The sequence below is a fragment of the Bufo gargarizans genome, chromosome 5 (genome assembly GCF_014858855.1).
Source record: "Bufo gargarizans isolate SCDJY-AF-19 chromosome 5, ASM1485885v1, whole genome shotgun sequence".
In the NCBI taxonomy this organism is placed as follows: Eukaryota; Metazoa; Chordata; class Amphibia; order Anura; family Bufonidae; genus Bufo; species Bufo gargarizans.
In genome coordinates this window covers 450,671,642-450,689,012 of record NC_058084.1, presented here as the reverse complement: position 1 = coordinate 450,689,012, position 17,371 = coordinate 450,671,642, and the positions used below count along the sequence as shown (strand labels likewise).

The following is a 17,371-nucleotide window of genomic DNA, read 5'->3' as shown; positions in this document are numbered from 1 at the left end:
AGGTTTAGTATCCGGTCATAAAAACGGATCCGACATTGATAACAATGTAAGTCAATGGTGAAGGATCTGGTTTTTTTTAGGAGCCTAAAAAACCTGATCCATTATCCATTGACTTTCAATGTATTCAGTGCCGGATCCGATTTTTTTTCTGTTTTGATTTCACACAACCGCATCCTAATGGAACGGATGCATCCTGATGTGCAAATTCAAAATGGATCCGTATAATTCCGGTATTAAGATCCACTGCCGGATCTCAATACCGGAATTAACAAAGCAAGTGTAAAAGTAGCCTTACATAGACGTATTTCTGTTAGTAAATGACCCCCTATGTGTCCACTGGCGGACCTTTGACATGGTGTCTGCGACAAAATTCTGCCAGCAAGTCGACTGTTAAACAGGGCCAAATATAATCCAGGCAAATAGTATTAAACAGCATCCAGGTCTAGCACCTTGGAGTTGGTAATGTCAGTACGCCTGGGAGTTGAGGGCTGTGTGGGCATTAATTACAGTATCCTTGGTGATCTAGGTGTCAGTAATGGGCAAAAACTGTGATAGTGCAGCCCTAAATCTTACCAAACTCACTATCTCTACCTACTTGCATGGTCACCCTAGGCAGTGACCCCACAACTGGATGGCAGTCCCTACGCTAGAATGATTATAAACACAAAGAGTAGTCGTATGGTAAAAAGGTCAAATGCCAGTCGGACAATGCAGCACGGAGGCAGCAATGTCCGGGAGAACTGTAACACTAGGGCAGTAAAGGGGTTACTATAGAAATCCCAGGTGGTCTAGGGCAGTGAGGGGATTAATGTTTGTATGCCTGGTGGTCTATTGCAGTAACAGTCTTAGTGTCCTTATCCATGGTGATCATGGAGAATGAAAAGGTTAATGTCGATATTCCTAAGCAATGAAAAGGTTAATGTTAGAATCATTGGTGGGCAAGGGTAGTGAGGGCCTTGATATCAGTAGATCTGGTGGTCTAGGACATTCAGGGGGTTAATGTCAATATCCTTGCACCTCTGGGTAGTCAAGGGGTTAATGTAAAGATCCCTGGTGTTATAGAGCAGCAAAGGGGTTAATATGAGTATACCTGGTGGTCTAGGGCAGTGAGGGTACTGACTACAGTATCCGTGGTGATTTAGGTCAGTAAAAGGGTTAATGTAAGAATCCCTGGTGGTCTAGGGAAGCCAAATCCCTTCCCTGGTGGAGGCCATTCAAGGGGTTAATACCGTCTACCTGAGATCCGGTGGTTACTCTCCTCTCCAGGCTCCAGCTTTCTCCTGGTTGAATACTGATTGTTCAGCTTGCTCTTTACTCTCTGAACTGATCACAGAGTAACGGCTCATGCACACGACCGTATGTATTTTGCAGTCGGCAAAAAACGGATCCACAAAAAATACGGATGACGTGCGTGTGCATTCCGTATTTTGCAGAATGGAACAGCTGGTCCCTAATAGAACAGTCCTATCCTTGTCCATTATGCGGACAATAATAGGACATATTAAATTTTTTTGCAGAACGGACATGGGAAATATGGAAATGGAAACGGAATGCACACGGAGTAACTTCCGTTTTTTTTTGCGGACCCATTAAATAAATGGTTCTGCATACAGTCCGCAAAAAACAAACAAAAAAACGGGACGGACACAGAAAGAAAATACGTTCGTGTGCATGAGCCCTACGGGAGGAAACAGAGAGGACGGACTAGCTGCACAGGAGTGTGTGGCTGCACAGTATTAGGAACCTGTGACTGCACAAGGAAATACATCTAGAAAAAAAACCTGGATTTGATGCGATCAGGACTGAGCAACTGAGCTGCCTGTAAGGCTGGCCATACACAGGAGAAATCTGTGATCCAACAGCCAGAGGTATATGCAGATCTTACGGCCCTAGAGCAAAACTTAGTAAGGCCATTCCCTCAGAGATTTCTGACTAATTTTGAACTTTTATGTGGAGAATTAATAAAAATAATGTTCTACTTCCCCCTTGTTACCCACTCTCTCCTGCATCCCTTCATTATAACACTGTCTGCCTGCAGCCACCACTAGGGGGAGCTGAGTGCATAGAAATGTATACAATTGCCACTGAATACAATGGCAGCTCTAAATATCTCTTTGAATTGAGCTCATCCTAGTGGCAGCTGCAGGGAAATGCCATGGATCTATTTTACGAAGCAGAAAATGGAGACCAATATGGGCCCCTACCACCCAAGTCTCATAGTGGTCGCAAGATCTGCCTCCATATAACAAAGCTATTTCTCCTAACCACCACACATACAGTATCCAACAGCCCGATCCCTATCTTCACACCATCTGTGGTAGGGGACAGTCAGAAGGCCCCCATTCACATTAGAAAGTTGGTCGCTTCTGTGAAATCAGTGCATTCACTACTATTATTATGTTTTCTCATACTCAGTGTTGGACAAAGCTTCCTTGGACCCACCACAAAAGATGAATTTGAGGGTCCACCCTCCATCTACACAAAGCATATGCATGTTCACTCAGGACAGGTCAACCAAAATCTTCATATTATTGTATAGCAGTATTATTTATGCATGGTAATTATTATTTATTTAACCACCTCAGCTCTCCTAGCTTAAACACCCTTAATGACCAGACCACTTTTTACACTTCTGCACTACACTACTTTCACGGTTTATTGCTCGGTCATGCAACTTACCACCCATATTAATTTTACCTCCTTTTCTTCTCACTAATAGCGCTTTCATTTGGTGGTATTTCATTGCTGCTGACATTTTTACTTTTTTTGTTATTAATCAAAATTTAACGAAATTTTTGCAAAAAAATAAAATTTTTCACTTTCAGTTGTAAATTTTTTTAAAAAAAAAGACATCTATATATAAATGTTTCTCTAAATTTATTGTTCTACATATCTTTGATAAAAAAAAAATGTTTGGGTAAAAAAAAAAAATGGTTTGGGTAAAAGTTATAGCGTTTACAAACTATGGTACAAAAATGTGAATTTCCGCTTTTTGAAGCAGCTCTGACTTTCTGAGCACCTGTCATGTTTCCTGAGGTTCTACAATGCCCAGACAGTAGAAAAACGCCACAAATAACCCCATTTTGGAAAGTAGACACCCTACGGTATTCGCTGATGGGCATAGTGAGTTCATAGAACTTTTAATTTTTGTCACAAGTTAGCGGAAAATTATGAATTTTTTATTTTTATTTTTTTCCTTACAAAGTCTCATATTCCACTAACTTGCGACAAAAAATAAAAACTTCCATGAACTCATTATGCCCATCATGAAATACCTTGGGGTGTCTTCTTTCCAAAATAGGGTCACTTGTGGGGTCGTTATACTGCCCTGGCATTTTAGGGGCCCTAATGCGTGAGAAGTAGTTTGAAATCAAAATCTGTAAAAAATGGCCTGTGAAATCCGAAAGGTGCTCTTTGGAATGTGGGCCCATTTGCCCACCTAGGCTGCAAAAAAGTGTCACACATGTGGTATCGCTGTACTCAGGAGAAGTTGGGGAATGTGTTTTGGGGTGTCTTTTTACATATACCCATGCTGGGTAAGAGAAATATCTTGGCAAAAGACAACTTTTCTCATTTTTTTATACAAATTTGTCATTTGACCAAGATATTTATGTAAAAAGACACCCCAAAACACATTCCCCAACTTCTCCTGAATACGAAGATACCACATGTGTGACACTTTTTTGCAGCCTAGATGCGCAAAGGGGCCCAAATTCCTTTTAGGAGGGCATTTTTAGACATTTGGATCCCAGACTTCTTCTCACCCTTTAGGGCCCCTAAAATACCAGGGGAGTATAAATACCCTACATGTGACCCCATTTTGGAAAGTAGACACCCCAAGGTATTCAATGAGGGGCATGGCGAGTTCATTGAATTTTTATATTTTTTTGGCACAAGTTAGCGGAAATTGATTTTTTTTTGTTTTTTTCTCACAAAGTCTCCCTTTCCGCTAACTTGGGACAAAAATTTCAATCTTTCATGGACTCAATATGCCCCTCACGGAATACCTTGGGGTGTCTTTCCGAAATGGGGTCACATGTGGGGTATTTATACTGCCCTGGAATTTTAGGGGCCCTGGATTCCGTGAGGGGTATGGTGAGTTCATGTGAGATTTTATTTTTTGACACAAGTTAGTGGAAAATGAGACTTTGTAAGAAAAAAACTCTGCTAACTTGTGCCCAAAAAAATTCTGAATGGAGCCTTACAGGGGGGGTGATCAATGACAGGGGGGTGATCAGGGAGTCTATAAGGGGTGATCACCCCCCTGTCATTGATCACCCCCCTGTAAGGCTCCATTCAGACGTCCGTATGTGTTTTGCCGATCCGATCCATGCATCCGTGGATCCGTAAAACACATACGGACGTCTGAATGGAGCCTTACAGGGGGGTGATCAATGACAGGGGGGTGATCAGGGAGTCTATATAGGGTGATCAGGGGTTAATAAGGGGTTAATAAGTGACAGAGGGGGGTGTAGTGTAGTGTAGTGGTGCTTGGTGCTATTTTACAGAGCTGCCTGTGTCCTCTGGTGGTCGATCCAAGCAAAAGGGACCACCAGAGGACCAGGTAGCAGGTATATTAGACGCTGTTATCAAAACAGCGTCTAATATACCTGTTAGGGGTTAAAAAAAATCGCATCTACAGCTTGCTAGCGAACGATCGCCGCTGGCAGGCTGTAGATCAGCTAGTTTACCTCCGATTCCTGTGAACGCGCGCCTGTGTGCGCGCGTTCACAGGAAATCTCGCGCCTCGCGAGATGACGCGCCAGCGCGTCCACTCGGAATAACAGGACTAACGGTTATTTTAGCAATAAAGTATTCTACCGATTAATTATGCGAATAATGGAGTATTCTAATAAGAAAAAATGAATTAATAGACTGTTTTCATTTATAAAAACTCATCAGACCCCAACACCCTTCATTTTCCCCTGTGCGATCAGCCCAAGTGCTTCAGTTCCCCCCAGTGCCATCAACTTCCCCCCCGTGCCATCCTCACTCCCCCCTTGTGCCATCCTCACTCCCCCTTGTGCCATCCTCACTCCCCCTTGTGCCATCCTCACTCCCCCCTTGTGCCATCCTCACTCCCCCCTTGTGCCATCATCACTCCCCCCTTGTGCCATCATCACTCCCCCCTTGTGCCATCATCACTCCCCCCTTGTGCCATCATCACTCCCCCCTTGTGCCATCATCACTCCCCCCTTGTGCCATCATCACTCCCCCCATGTGCCATCCTCACTTCCCCCTTGTGCCATCCTTACTCCCCCCTTGTGCCATCTCTCCCCCCTTGTGCCATCTCTCCCCTAAGGCAGGGCCACACTTCAGTTAAACCACAGACGCGCGGTCCGTGAATGCCCAGCCTGCCTGACACCCGGAGTGCACAGCGTCATTGGTTGCTATGACGCTGTGCACTCCGGACGCCCGGCCTTAGTCACGCCCCACCCCCTCAGTGTCACCAACTTACGTTTCCAGCAGGGGCACCGCTGACACTACATCGTTCCGCGCTGCTCTGGGCCTGATGTCACACAGCGCCTAAGGTCACAGCGTGCGTATGTCAGGAGGTCAGTGCAGCGCGGGACCATGGACGTGCTGTGGAGTGTCCAGAGGCCCCCTGCTGGAAAGGTGAGTATTCCGAACACATTGCGGGCCAGCGGGAGACCACGGAGCCCATGGTCACGTGACACAAATGAATCTTCGATGCAAAATTTTTTACAATGCTACACTCTGGCGGATTGTTATCTTTCCAGGTCATAATTTACACTGAAATCTTTGTCAAATCATTTTCCTGCCAGATGCTACAGTTCCTTCCTGGAAGGCCATTAAATTGAATACAATACAAAGTGAGGTTTACATGAAAGACAGCATGAGCGGTTTCCAGGAGAGCTGAGAATGGTCCAAACACACTCCGTACTAGCTGGATAATTGTCCGGGTAACTGGGACTGTTAAATACTCCGTTCTCCATATGTAAAGTTCCTCCACAAGCTGAAAGAAACAACAAGGAGAACAGAGGTTTGTAATATTTGAACATGAATGAGAAGAGGCAGGACTGAAGTCTTAGGACCCAGAATTATGATGTCACTCTGCTTAGCATAATGATGTCACTGTCTGCTCCACTAACTTGTTCATGTAAGGGATAACCACGAGGCCTGAAATAGAGAGAGGTCTGTGGGTTATCCATTCTTCGGGTTTCCCATTTTTCTGTTTTTGTTTTTTACTCCCTGCTTTCCCGCAACCATAACTTTTTTTTTCCACCTTCACGTAGCCGTATGAGGGCTTGTTTTTTGCAGGACAAGTTGTACTTTCATACAATGTAGTTGGAAGAGAACCCAACAGAATTTCACCACAGTTTTATGGGTTTTATTTTGATATTTTAATAGTGTGGACTCGGCAATGCCTGATATTTATTTTTTGGATTATTTATTTTTATTCTGGGGAAAGGTGGGGGATTTGAATTTTATTTTTTTTTATATATTTTTATAAACTTTTTTTTTTTCACTTTTTTTTTCTACTTTCCTTTAAGTCCACAGGGGCCTAACAGCATCCAATCATTCGATTGCCACTTCTATTTATCTATGGAAATAAATCCAATGACAAATAGAAGATCCCACTTGCAGGCCTACATTGGAATGTACTAGTCAAAGGCATCGGAGCGTCCGCAGATTCCGGCGTTTCACAGACAATAAATGGCTCCCCCGTTCCATACCCGAAAGCACAGAGCTTCCGAGTTCTGCACTCTCAGATGCCATGGTCACATTTGATTTGTGATCGGTATTATCTCCAATCGCCGACATCTAAGCCCCAGGTGTCTGCTGTACATGCGAGCGGGTGCCAACTTTTAAAGACCTGACATCCGCTGTATATGTACAGTGGAGTTTCAAAAGGGGTTAAGGGAGAAAAATGCACAAAAACTAATAAAATGCCTTGACACTTTCTCCCATGAGGTACCTTTAGACGTGCTAACCGAGCAGGCAATTATCAGGAAGGGACCATTACTTCCAATACTCCCTGTTCTTCAGTGAAGTAAAGTGCTGCCTTCACATGCAGTGACCACCTTCACTGTCCAGGGACGAGTGATCCTGTACAGTGATCCAGATTAGGGTCACTGCAAAAGGGTTCATTGTTGTAATGTTGAATTGTTGAGTGAAATGTTCTGATTTACTGAGTTTGTGTACCCAACTGAAGTGTTCTGTTCAGTTGAGTTGAATCTAGCTGAGGAAGAGAGAGGACCTACATGTGCTTACTCCTCAGGGCTAGGCCTAATCTCAGAGAGTCATCGCCTTTGAGACTTCTACAGCTAAAGAACAATTGCTGCATTAAAGTGCTCCAGAAAGAAACGATTAGAAGGTCCAGAATCTACAAGGCCGAGCATTGGTGTCACTCTGCAAGGTATTGTGCTTAATTATGAAAGAGACTTTGCTGCTGTGAGAGGGAATATTGCTAAAACCCTCCTCACACTTTGAGATGTTTTGGACAGCCGTATCTTAATTCTGCACCCTTCCGCCTGGGAATTACAGGAATATATACCAAGTACCTCACTGCATGCCTAAAGCTCTTTAGAAAGACAGAGAGAAGGAGTGCCACAATCCCCATCATTGCTGCTATCCATATATTGACATTGGGGAGGAATCGCACTGATCTGCTTGGAACTGTGCCTTGATACTGTTAGATGTACTACTACTCCAATTCTTCACTTTAGTAAAGGGTGTGCCTTGAGGGAAGAAAGGGTGTACCCTAGAAAGTACCACTGTGAGGATTGCCACTGTGATTTGTGTTTACAACCATCATCACCAGAGTCACTACTACTCCCATCCTACATTTACACCTCCTTGGCTTGCCGCAATTGCTCATCCTTATACAGATTCATTGTTCCTGGGCAGCAAATCGCTGTTTACATTGCACAACCTGCTGCTCGTTCCCTACCTCTGGAAGGCAAGGAGGAATGGTGGATCCCAAATCTGCCACTGCCCACCAGCAATCGGGTCACAATAGCTGCCAGCCTCCCCTTATCCTGATGTAGCTTCCCTCCCCAAGGAGCAGCACATCGACAAAGGTGACACGGCTGTATTTAGGGTGGGGAGAAACCGATGGTATTACGGACTTACTTTTCCCTCTCCCACAATTGGTCAATAACAACATGGGAGACAGGAATTTATTTCCCTTGTTCCCCTATCTGACTCTGAAGGGGTTAACTTTGACCTTTTTCTCAGACCCTAACCGTGCCTGCTTTTCCCTGCCTACCTTCCCTAGTCTCTTACTACTGTGGCTCCAATGTTACCTTGCTCTCCTCCTATGGGGAACCTAGAGCTGGTATCATATCCCTACATTTCAGACTTTAGGGCCCTAGGCATCGTGGCCTGATGGAACGGGATAATAGTTGGTTGCAGGTCCTATCCCCAAAGCTGCACCCTCTTTGATCCACAGTTGGGGAAGATGGGCTCCATTCTCCTCAGGCCTCTTGTCCCCCAGCCTCAGTGCTCCCTCTACTTCAGTCTCGGCCTAGACCCAAACTCTTTTCCTTTTCTTTTCTACCATGCTATTCACCATACGTTCTATGATAAAGATCAGTGAAACTGTTATGATCGTGCATGTTTTTTCCTACCTTCTCAAGATGGCTCTTTCTCAAGCCTTCTGTGTTAAAATATCACTCCCTGGTAGATTTATGTCTGTGGCGTAGTTTGGTCAGGGCTCAGGCAGGTTCCGGACCCTTCAGTACCATTCCTCATTTGGCAGTCATACATAGGTTTAATATTTAGACCAAAGTTGCCCCTCAAACTCCAACCCAAACTTGTTCATAGGCATTCTTCTGTCGTGCCTCCTGCTTTTTAGGATACCTCTGCTGAGGGTGGAGTTTGTGTTCTCTTTTTTTTTTAACGACATTACTCTATTGTCCCCATGTAGGAAAAGAGTGATCTGCCACAGCACGTCATTTCTCCAGTCTATGACTTCGGGATGTTCCATTCTCAGACATAATTTAGGTCAGTCTCCTCTGCCAGCCTGTATTCTGCAGAGAGGTATTTCTTTGTTTACGACCACATTGCTCATTTGCCAAATTTGGAATTGTTTTTTCAGCTTTCCACTACATTGTATGTAATAGTAAATGGTGCCATTAGAAGCTACAGCTTGTCCCACAAAAAACAAACCCTCAGACGGCTATATGAACTGAAAAATAAAAAAGTTATCGCTCCTGGAAGTCAGGGAGTGAAAAATGAAAACAAAAAATGGAAATGTGCTGTGTCCTTAAGGTGTTAAACGAAGGAAAATGCAAAAAAAAAAGGAAAACATAGCCTTTTTGTCAATACTTTAAATCACGTCCCCTTTTCATACCAGTCATAGGGGATACATGAGTTATGGTCACCAGGGTGTGAAGCTGCAGTGTGGTGGAATTTAGTTATAATTTTTTTCTTTTTCCTCTTTTTATTTTGTCTTTTTTATTTTTTACTTGATTTATTTTAATTTTTTTAATTTTATATTTTGTGTCCCCCATATGGTCATACGAGACCTTTGGGGGGCATTTAACATTACAGCTGAGGCCAGTGGAGGTTTCTTTCCGCTCCATACCTGTCTAACGAGGCTACAGACAACATGAATATGATCAGTCTCACCTGACAATGATGCTGAGTACGAGGCATGGAAGCCCTTCACATTTGTGTTGGCATTAGACACAAATCTAAGCACAAGAGCATTACTGAAAGATGTCACTGGATGTGGTATTGCTGCGCCACAAAACCGACCTAAAAACAAAACCTACATATAAAACCATCGACTACTAAACATTCATTATACACATGATGTACATTACTCATATATACCCCGAGAAGGGGAGCCATAATTATCTCCATCCAAAATCTCCACAAAGTCTTCAGAACAATTATGATTTCTGGCCTCAGTTTGGAAGTCCGTGAAGGAAATGGTGACATGGTTAACTGTTGAGAGAAGTGACATAAAATATAATTAATACAAATAATAAAATACAAAGGAATTAAATAGGGTTGTCCACCTTAAGGGGGTCTTTCGTCAGACCTGCCACATCGACGGACCTGCAGAGGGAAGCATACTTACCTGCTCCCCCGTCTCCCAGTCACCCGCTGCTGCACTCTAGTTTCGCTCATCAACATCCAGTTTGATGGGGGTCATGTCTGTCTCTGCAGCCAATGACTGGCTGCAGTGGTAATGTATCCACGATGCATTACATCATTGAGTCATGTAACCTGGCGGAGGGAAGTAAGGGACCTTCCTCCAGACCGAAGTAAGCTTCCCTCTAGAGGTCCTGCCATGTTGGGGGTGGGGGGATCTGACTGAAAGGCCCCCTGAAGATGGACAACCCCTTTAAACAACATTTGTTTAATAGTACCCTATGCGATACCTTCTGTTGTCGCCCACCACAATATAATGTACTGTAATCCAGTGTACAAGTAACACTATCATACAATGCCTAATTACTGTATATACTCCACATAGTATGGTGTCCACATAACAGTGCCCTACATTGGCCAAATAAGTATTATATAAAGTGCTGCCACTATAGACTGCAAAAATAATGTTTCTATACAGTGCCTTGGTGGCGAGGACACACAATCTATATATATAAAGAAGGACATATATATGTATGTATGCTCCGTGATTACTCAAAAAGGCAACCATTAATTTCAAGGAAACTTGGTATACACATCCCTTGCTACCTGGAAATAAATCTTGTCGGGGTCTCAGCTCTCTAGGACGTACTGTTCCTGAGATATTCCCAAAAAATGACCTGCATTAGCCAATACAATCCTGCAAGTCTTTCTCTTCATTTTCTAGCTGCCATACACACGGTCACATGTCCCTTATGAGCCAATAGAAGCTCGCAGGCCCTTAGTCTCTACATACACAGTTTTACTCCAGGTTTCCATAACAACCCAGCCATTTTTCTTCACTGCTGTAGGCCAGCTTTAGGCTAGGGCTACACAACGACATGTGTCGCGCGACAATAAGTCGCACGACACATAGGGCACAACTACACTGCTACATGTGTCGCGCGACATTGATGTTGCACCAATGTCACGCGACAATTTTTATAATGATAGTCTATGGTGTTGCACTGCGACATGTGACATGCTGTGACAGTATGAGGATTGCCACTGTGACCCATGTGTACAGTCACTACTACTCCCATCCTCTACTTTGCACCTCCCGGGTTGTGGCTCAAACCTACTTTTTCTTGAGCGTTCCTCATCAGGAGTAGTGTAAATATAAACTTTCATTCTGCTCCTGCAAGTGCCCAGGAGGAGAAGCTTCTTTGTGAAGTGCTGTCTACATTGAGCTTCTTCACAGCCACCCCCCTTCTGCTCAGAGTGACATCTGTAGTGGTCTCCTGGTTGGATACAACAGCTGTCACTCAGGGCAGGGGGGGGGGGGGGGTTCAGAGAGCATGCCACGCTGAAGTTCAGCTTCCTGGGCACTTGCAGAATATAGCAGAATACAAGTTCATATTCACACTATTTCTGATACTGCTCTTCACATTCCCTACCTAACACTGTCAGCAGTTTAGCATGGTCAAAACAGCTGTTAGACACCTTTTAAGGGCAAATGATCTTCGATGTAATTTATTTTTGGGGAAAGGAATTAAAAATTTCCCCAATGTCATGGATGGGACACCTGCTGCAAAAGTGATTTTTTAGTTGCTAAGATAAGTCCCTCCAAAAAATGAGTAAAAGCTTTCTGTGAAACCAGCCATGGACACGAGTGACTTACAAGGATCCTGAGCTTTTATAATCCATGAACAGTTCTGATTGTTTGGATATTTGACGGGATACAATGGAGAGGAAATAACGCCTCCAATGGAGTCGGCCACAATAGAGCTTCCACATGCTACAAGAGAATCAAAAGGGAAGTAAATGAAAGTCGGACCATGACTAATAACACAAATGTGGACTATTTTTCACGTTAATGAAGCGCTGAAAACATATTCCCTAATATGGTGTCATTATTGTAAGCAGACCTTCATATCAGCCGGAGAAATCTGGTAATTACTAGGCCTTTACATAGTACATAATAGTTTACATAGTACATAAGGCCGAAAAAAGACATTTGTCCATCCAGTTCGGCCTGTCATCCTGCAAGTTAAAAAAAAAAAATTCAATTCCCTAAGAGTATAGACTGTCCCAATCAGCAGCCTGTATTCTCAAGAATATACAGGGCAATGGAGGCCAATTGGAAATCCCCTATAGACCTGTTTTCCTATAGCGGTCCGCAGCTTCCTGGGTGCTATTTGTTTTGAACCCCTTTAAATAATTGTTTATCAACTGTCAGGAGTTCAGAGATCATGGTCAAACTCATAAGAATATAACTTAAGTAAAGGGTATATTAGATGGCCAGCATTTCGGCCTGATAATCGCTATGAACACTCGTTAGCGATCATCTGGCAGTCTAATACTGCCTCTGATTGCCAATGAACGAGCTCATTCATTGAGCAATCCAGATCTTTCAGCATGCTGAATATCTGGATTTGCTGGCAGCAGATCATGCTGTGTAATCACGATCTGCTGCCGGCATACCGCCGTCGGCATGGGGACAAGTGATGGCATAGCGATCACCCCTCCCATGCTACATGGGACATTGCTGCATGCATGTAATAGCAGCGGCATTCCTCTGCTAGCTATCAGGCGACTGCGAGGAGGGAACTCTTCCCTCCGGATCATCCCTTGCAGAACCGGGGTGTCTAATACTCCCTTATGTGTTTATGAGCTATCAGGAGTTCAGAGATAAGGGCTACACATGAGCTGTCAGAAGGGCGACATGACGACTGGGACTAAAACTAAACTAAGATACTCTGCAGCTAGGCTGAAACTTAACCTTGTAGGACAAAAACTGCTGAATTTTTTTTAAATAAAGACCAATTGAAAAAATAGTTTCAGCCCAAAATAAGTAAAATGCAATCATAAAAAAATTGTCCCTGAAGGTGTTCATATTAAGGGTAACCTACATATAGAATATTAGCAATATTTCCTCTCTTGCTTATATACTATATATATATATATATTTACTGTATATACAGGTGAAACTCGAAAAATAAGAATATTGTGCAAAGTTCATTTATTTCGGTAATGCAACTTAAAAGGCGAAACTAACATATGAGACTCATTACAGGCAAAGTGAGATATTTCAAGCCTTTATTAGTTATAATTTGGATGATTATGGCTTACAGCTTATGAAACCCCAAAGTCTCAATTTTGAGGTCCCCTTTGCTCAGGGGGTATGGATTAATTAGCTGACTAGAGGGTGACACTTTGAGCCTAGAATATTGAACCTTTTCACCAAATTCTAATTTTAAGTTGCATTACTGAAATAAATGAACTTTTGCACAATATTCTAATTTTTCGAATTTCACCTGTATATACAGTGCATATATATATATATATATATATATATATATATATTATATATCATAATATACTATAAGCAATAAGGGATAAGTAATGTGAGTATAGCAGGGTTAGAGCGGATTTACCCTTGGGTTTTGGACATTACAGAACAGATAGAAGAGCTTACCTTCACTAAACTGGGCGCTGAAGCCTCTCCGTCGGTCGCTGCTGTCAGACCGCAGGCGGACAAACATGGTGTTTTGAGTTGATGTGATTGCACTTGGAATTTGACTTCCGCACAGAGTAGCAAGTAGTTCTGCATTGCTGTTTTCACCATCATAAACCTACCAGCAATATAAGAGAAGGATTGGTTTCCATTAATTACAAACTTGGGTTTGGTTTACAGTTTTCAACACATTTAAACTCCCCAAGTTAATGAGGGGAATTTATCACGAGATGAACATTTGAAGTCAGTTTTGGTTGACTCTGTGTTGCCGTACTTTATGCCACATTTATTTTTATTTTTATTTTTTTTGCAAGATAAAAATCCGGATTCCTTAATACACAATCTGCTGAGACAATCAATGTGATAAAATACAATACACAAAGACAATACAGAACAAATAAATAGTCTGCTCTATTTTTGGGAGGTTCCCAGACTCCCAATTCAATTTCGCATCATAATTGATCCAGATTATTTGTCACCTGAACTGGCATACATCCCCCCCCCCCCCCACCCATTTATTAAATGTTGCGCGTTGTTTTATAAATTTGTCTCATCCTTAAACCTAACACTTTTGTCTAAAAAATCTACTCCAGTTTTCCTACCCCACCCTCCTACTGAAGTGGGATTGAGACTTTTTTTGCCACTTTTTAAAATGATAAATATGGAGTGAAACTCATTAACATAGCTTACCATGCCCACTTTCCCACCCATATTTCAAAACCCGATTTTGCGACTTTTTGAAGCCAGAATTCTGGACTGAGGGCAACAGTGATAAGCGAAGGGAGCTTCAGATCCTAGATCCAAAGTCGCTTTGCTCAAAACTTTATTTGAACACTGTACGGAGATTCGTCTCTGTACAATGTTCAAATGTATGGGCTCCGGCGACTTGAAATGAGTTATCATGAGTCTCACGACTTCGACATTCGATGTTTAAAATTAAAAAACATTTTAAAACAGGAATCCAAAGTCGTCTTTGGTACTTGCTGGTACCTTGGTACCGAAGCCGACTTCGGAACCAAGTTTCAAAATGTTGAAAAATCAACTCCCGTGGGGGGGTGGAGCCTGCGCTAGAGGAAGATAGTTGTGTGAAACGCTGCTCTGCTGTTGGCTATACCCTCACAGCCTGATCTATTTAGCCTTTTGGACTCACTATGGTCAAGCTTAGTGGCCCCAAGCCTGCTGATCCTCCTGGTCCCACTAGAATTCCCATCCAGACCAGGGAGATGGAGAAGTTTATTAAGAAGGCGGCCTCTGCATACGCAGCCCGGGAATTCAAGATGGTGCCTGGAACACCGCGAGCCTCGGGACATAAACCACACACTGCTGAAACGAGGTAGGGAGGAATCCCTGAGGCCCAATAGTCTCCCGATCTTGCGGACTTTCCTAAGGGAGGCCTTAGCAGATGCACTGAGGCCCCTCAGCTCGGACCTCACAGCTATTTAAGAGGATGTGCGCCACATTGGAAGGAGGGTTAAGACCTTGGAAGAGGTGCAGTCGGCAGTCATACTGCACCAAGGTGCAATGTCCTCCTGCATCGCCATGTGCCAGTCCCACATAAACTCTCTGTATACAGCGCTGGAAGATCGAGAAAATCGGGGTAGGAACAATAACTTGCACTTCAGAGGCATTCCAGAGTCTGTTGCTCCTAGCGACATACCTGAAATGGTGGTGCAAATTTGTTTAACCTTACTGGGGCCGGACTCTGCACATGAGGTCATTATAGAAAGGGCACACAGAGCACTTTGTCCGAAACAGCCTGTTGAGCCCCCCTGAGATGTTCTTGCACTTTCCTGTTAAAGAGGCAATCCTTACCTATGCCAGGAATACTCCATCTTTGATGTGGGAAGACCATACCATCACTATTTTCCAGGACCTAGCCCAGTCCACTTTGAAAAACCGTAGAGCATTGAAACCACTTACTGACTGGCTTCGTTCCCACAAGATTTGATAAAGGTGCACCGTTACCTTTGGATTATCCTTCCTCCATGATGGACGCTGCATATCTATCTCATCCTACAATGACTTAGATAAGGTGTAAAAATTGGGAAGTTGTTCATTATCTAGCCACACTTCTTGACCTGCCTACAGTTACCCCTTGGGAAATGCCTCACACTCCAAAACCTCAGAGGTCTAAGAGAGGAACTTTGACTTCAACTCCGAGGAGACTACCACTTGCTGATAAGTGAGAATGAAAATTAATATCTAATCTCCGGGTCAACAGGAGGTCTGCCTATGTGACAGCAGCAGCCACCTTACATAAGTGCCCACCTTTCTTTGTTTCAGTTTACTTTACCTTACGCCCATTCTAGCCGTTTTCTATAGCAGGGTTCATTGGTTCCTTCTCCTCCAAATTTACTTTTTATTTATTCTGTCTTTTTGTTTGGTCCACCTTTAACATGATCTACATGGAGGTCACTGAGATCTCTCAATATTGTCCTTGAAGATGGAGGAGTATGGGCTATTAGAGTTGTAGTGTGGTCCATTACTCATTGCTTAATTGAGGGTGCTACTTTACGGTATTTACCTTACCCCTAACATGCTATTTGAGCCTAAGTGCTAACTTGATAATAATCTGTTTCTACACATGTTATTTTACTTGGTTTATTTTTTGTGTTCATTTTTTTTGTTTATGACAGGTACGGCTTATTTCCTTTGATTTTTGATTATGAGAAGATGGGCTCACTAGGGAATTCCAATGCTCCACCTCGGGAGGCTAAGTATCCCCATATACCGCTTACTTATAGTGATATGTTACTTATTAGAGATACACCACCCCCTTGCTTTACCTTATAAATGATGGCTGACATCTGTGTGGCGTCATTTAATGTTAAAGGTTTTCACTCCCCTTCCAAACGTAGCCAGATATTTTCCTACTTGAAGAGTGAAACATGCTCGGTCCTGATGCTTCAGGAGACACATTTTAAGTTTGATAGATACTCGAATCATTCTCATTCCATATTCTCGCCATGGTATCACTGCGGATCTGGGTCTTCGGCCTCCAAAGGTGTGAGCATTGGAATTCGAAAAGGCCTTCCATTTACAAATACCTCCCACATTCAAGACAGGGAGGGTAGATATATCTTGCTCAAAGGGACTATTTCTAACCAACTATATACTTTTGTCAATGTTTACTCTCCTAATGTTAACTCCTGGATTGATAATATACTCTCCTTGTTGGAAACGTATATAAGGAGGGTGTGGTTGTGCTTGGGGGAGATCTCAATGTGACACTGGAACCTACTTTAGACTCCACATCTAAGAAATCTGTGATTTCCGCTATAGCACTTAGATATCTTAAGAAAAAATTACAACATTGGTCCCTCTATGACGCTTGGAGACTTCTTAATCCCTCCAATCATGACTACACCTTCTTTTCGATGGTCCATGGCTCTTATCAGAGGCTTGACTACCTGTTTATATCTAAAGAGCACCTACAGCTCTGTACTCGTGCTCATATTGGCTCTATGCACTTATCTGACCATTCTCCTGTGTTCCTCACCTTCTTAGCGCCCTCCCTCGAACCTGGTTCATTTAGGTGGCGATTAAATTAGCAACTTATCTCCCCTGGAGAGCCTTTAATGCGCTCTCAAAAACTACTTGAAGAATTTTTCTCTCTCAACTCCCTCCCAGAGACCACACCCCACACTTTGTGGGATACCCATAAGGCATACATGAGAGGTCAGTTTATCTGTATGGGTGCTCGGCTTAAGAAAGATAGAAGAGCCCGCATAGACACGCTTCTTTCTCAGATCCAACGCCTGGAAAAACTCCATAAGCAATCCCTGCTAGATACTCATCTCGCTGAACTCA

At 43.2% G+C, this 17,371-nt stretch overlaps 1 protein-coding gene across 1 annotated transcript in view; it reads right to left on the bottom strand.

Moving 5' to 3' along the window:
- Positions 1–17,371, bottom strand: part of CUBN (cubilin) — a 231,021-nt gene that overhangs the window by 105,750 nt on the left and 107,900 nt on the right. Inside the window, 6 exon segments of the mRNA XM_044294650.1 lie at positions 5,677–5,686; positions 5,855–5,977; positions 9,598–9,726; positions 9,805–9,918; positions 11,726–11,842; positions 13,523–13,679. Of these exon segments, the coding sequence (XP_044150585.1) occupies positions 5,677–5,686; positions 5,855–5,977; positions 9,598–9,726; positions 9,805–9,918; positions 11,726–11,842; positions 13,523–13,679 (650 nt within the window).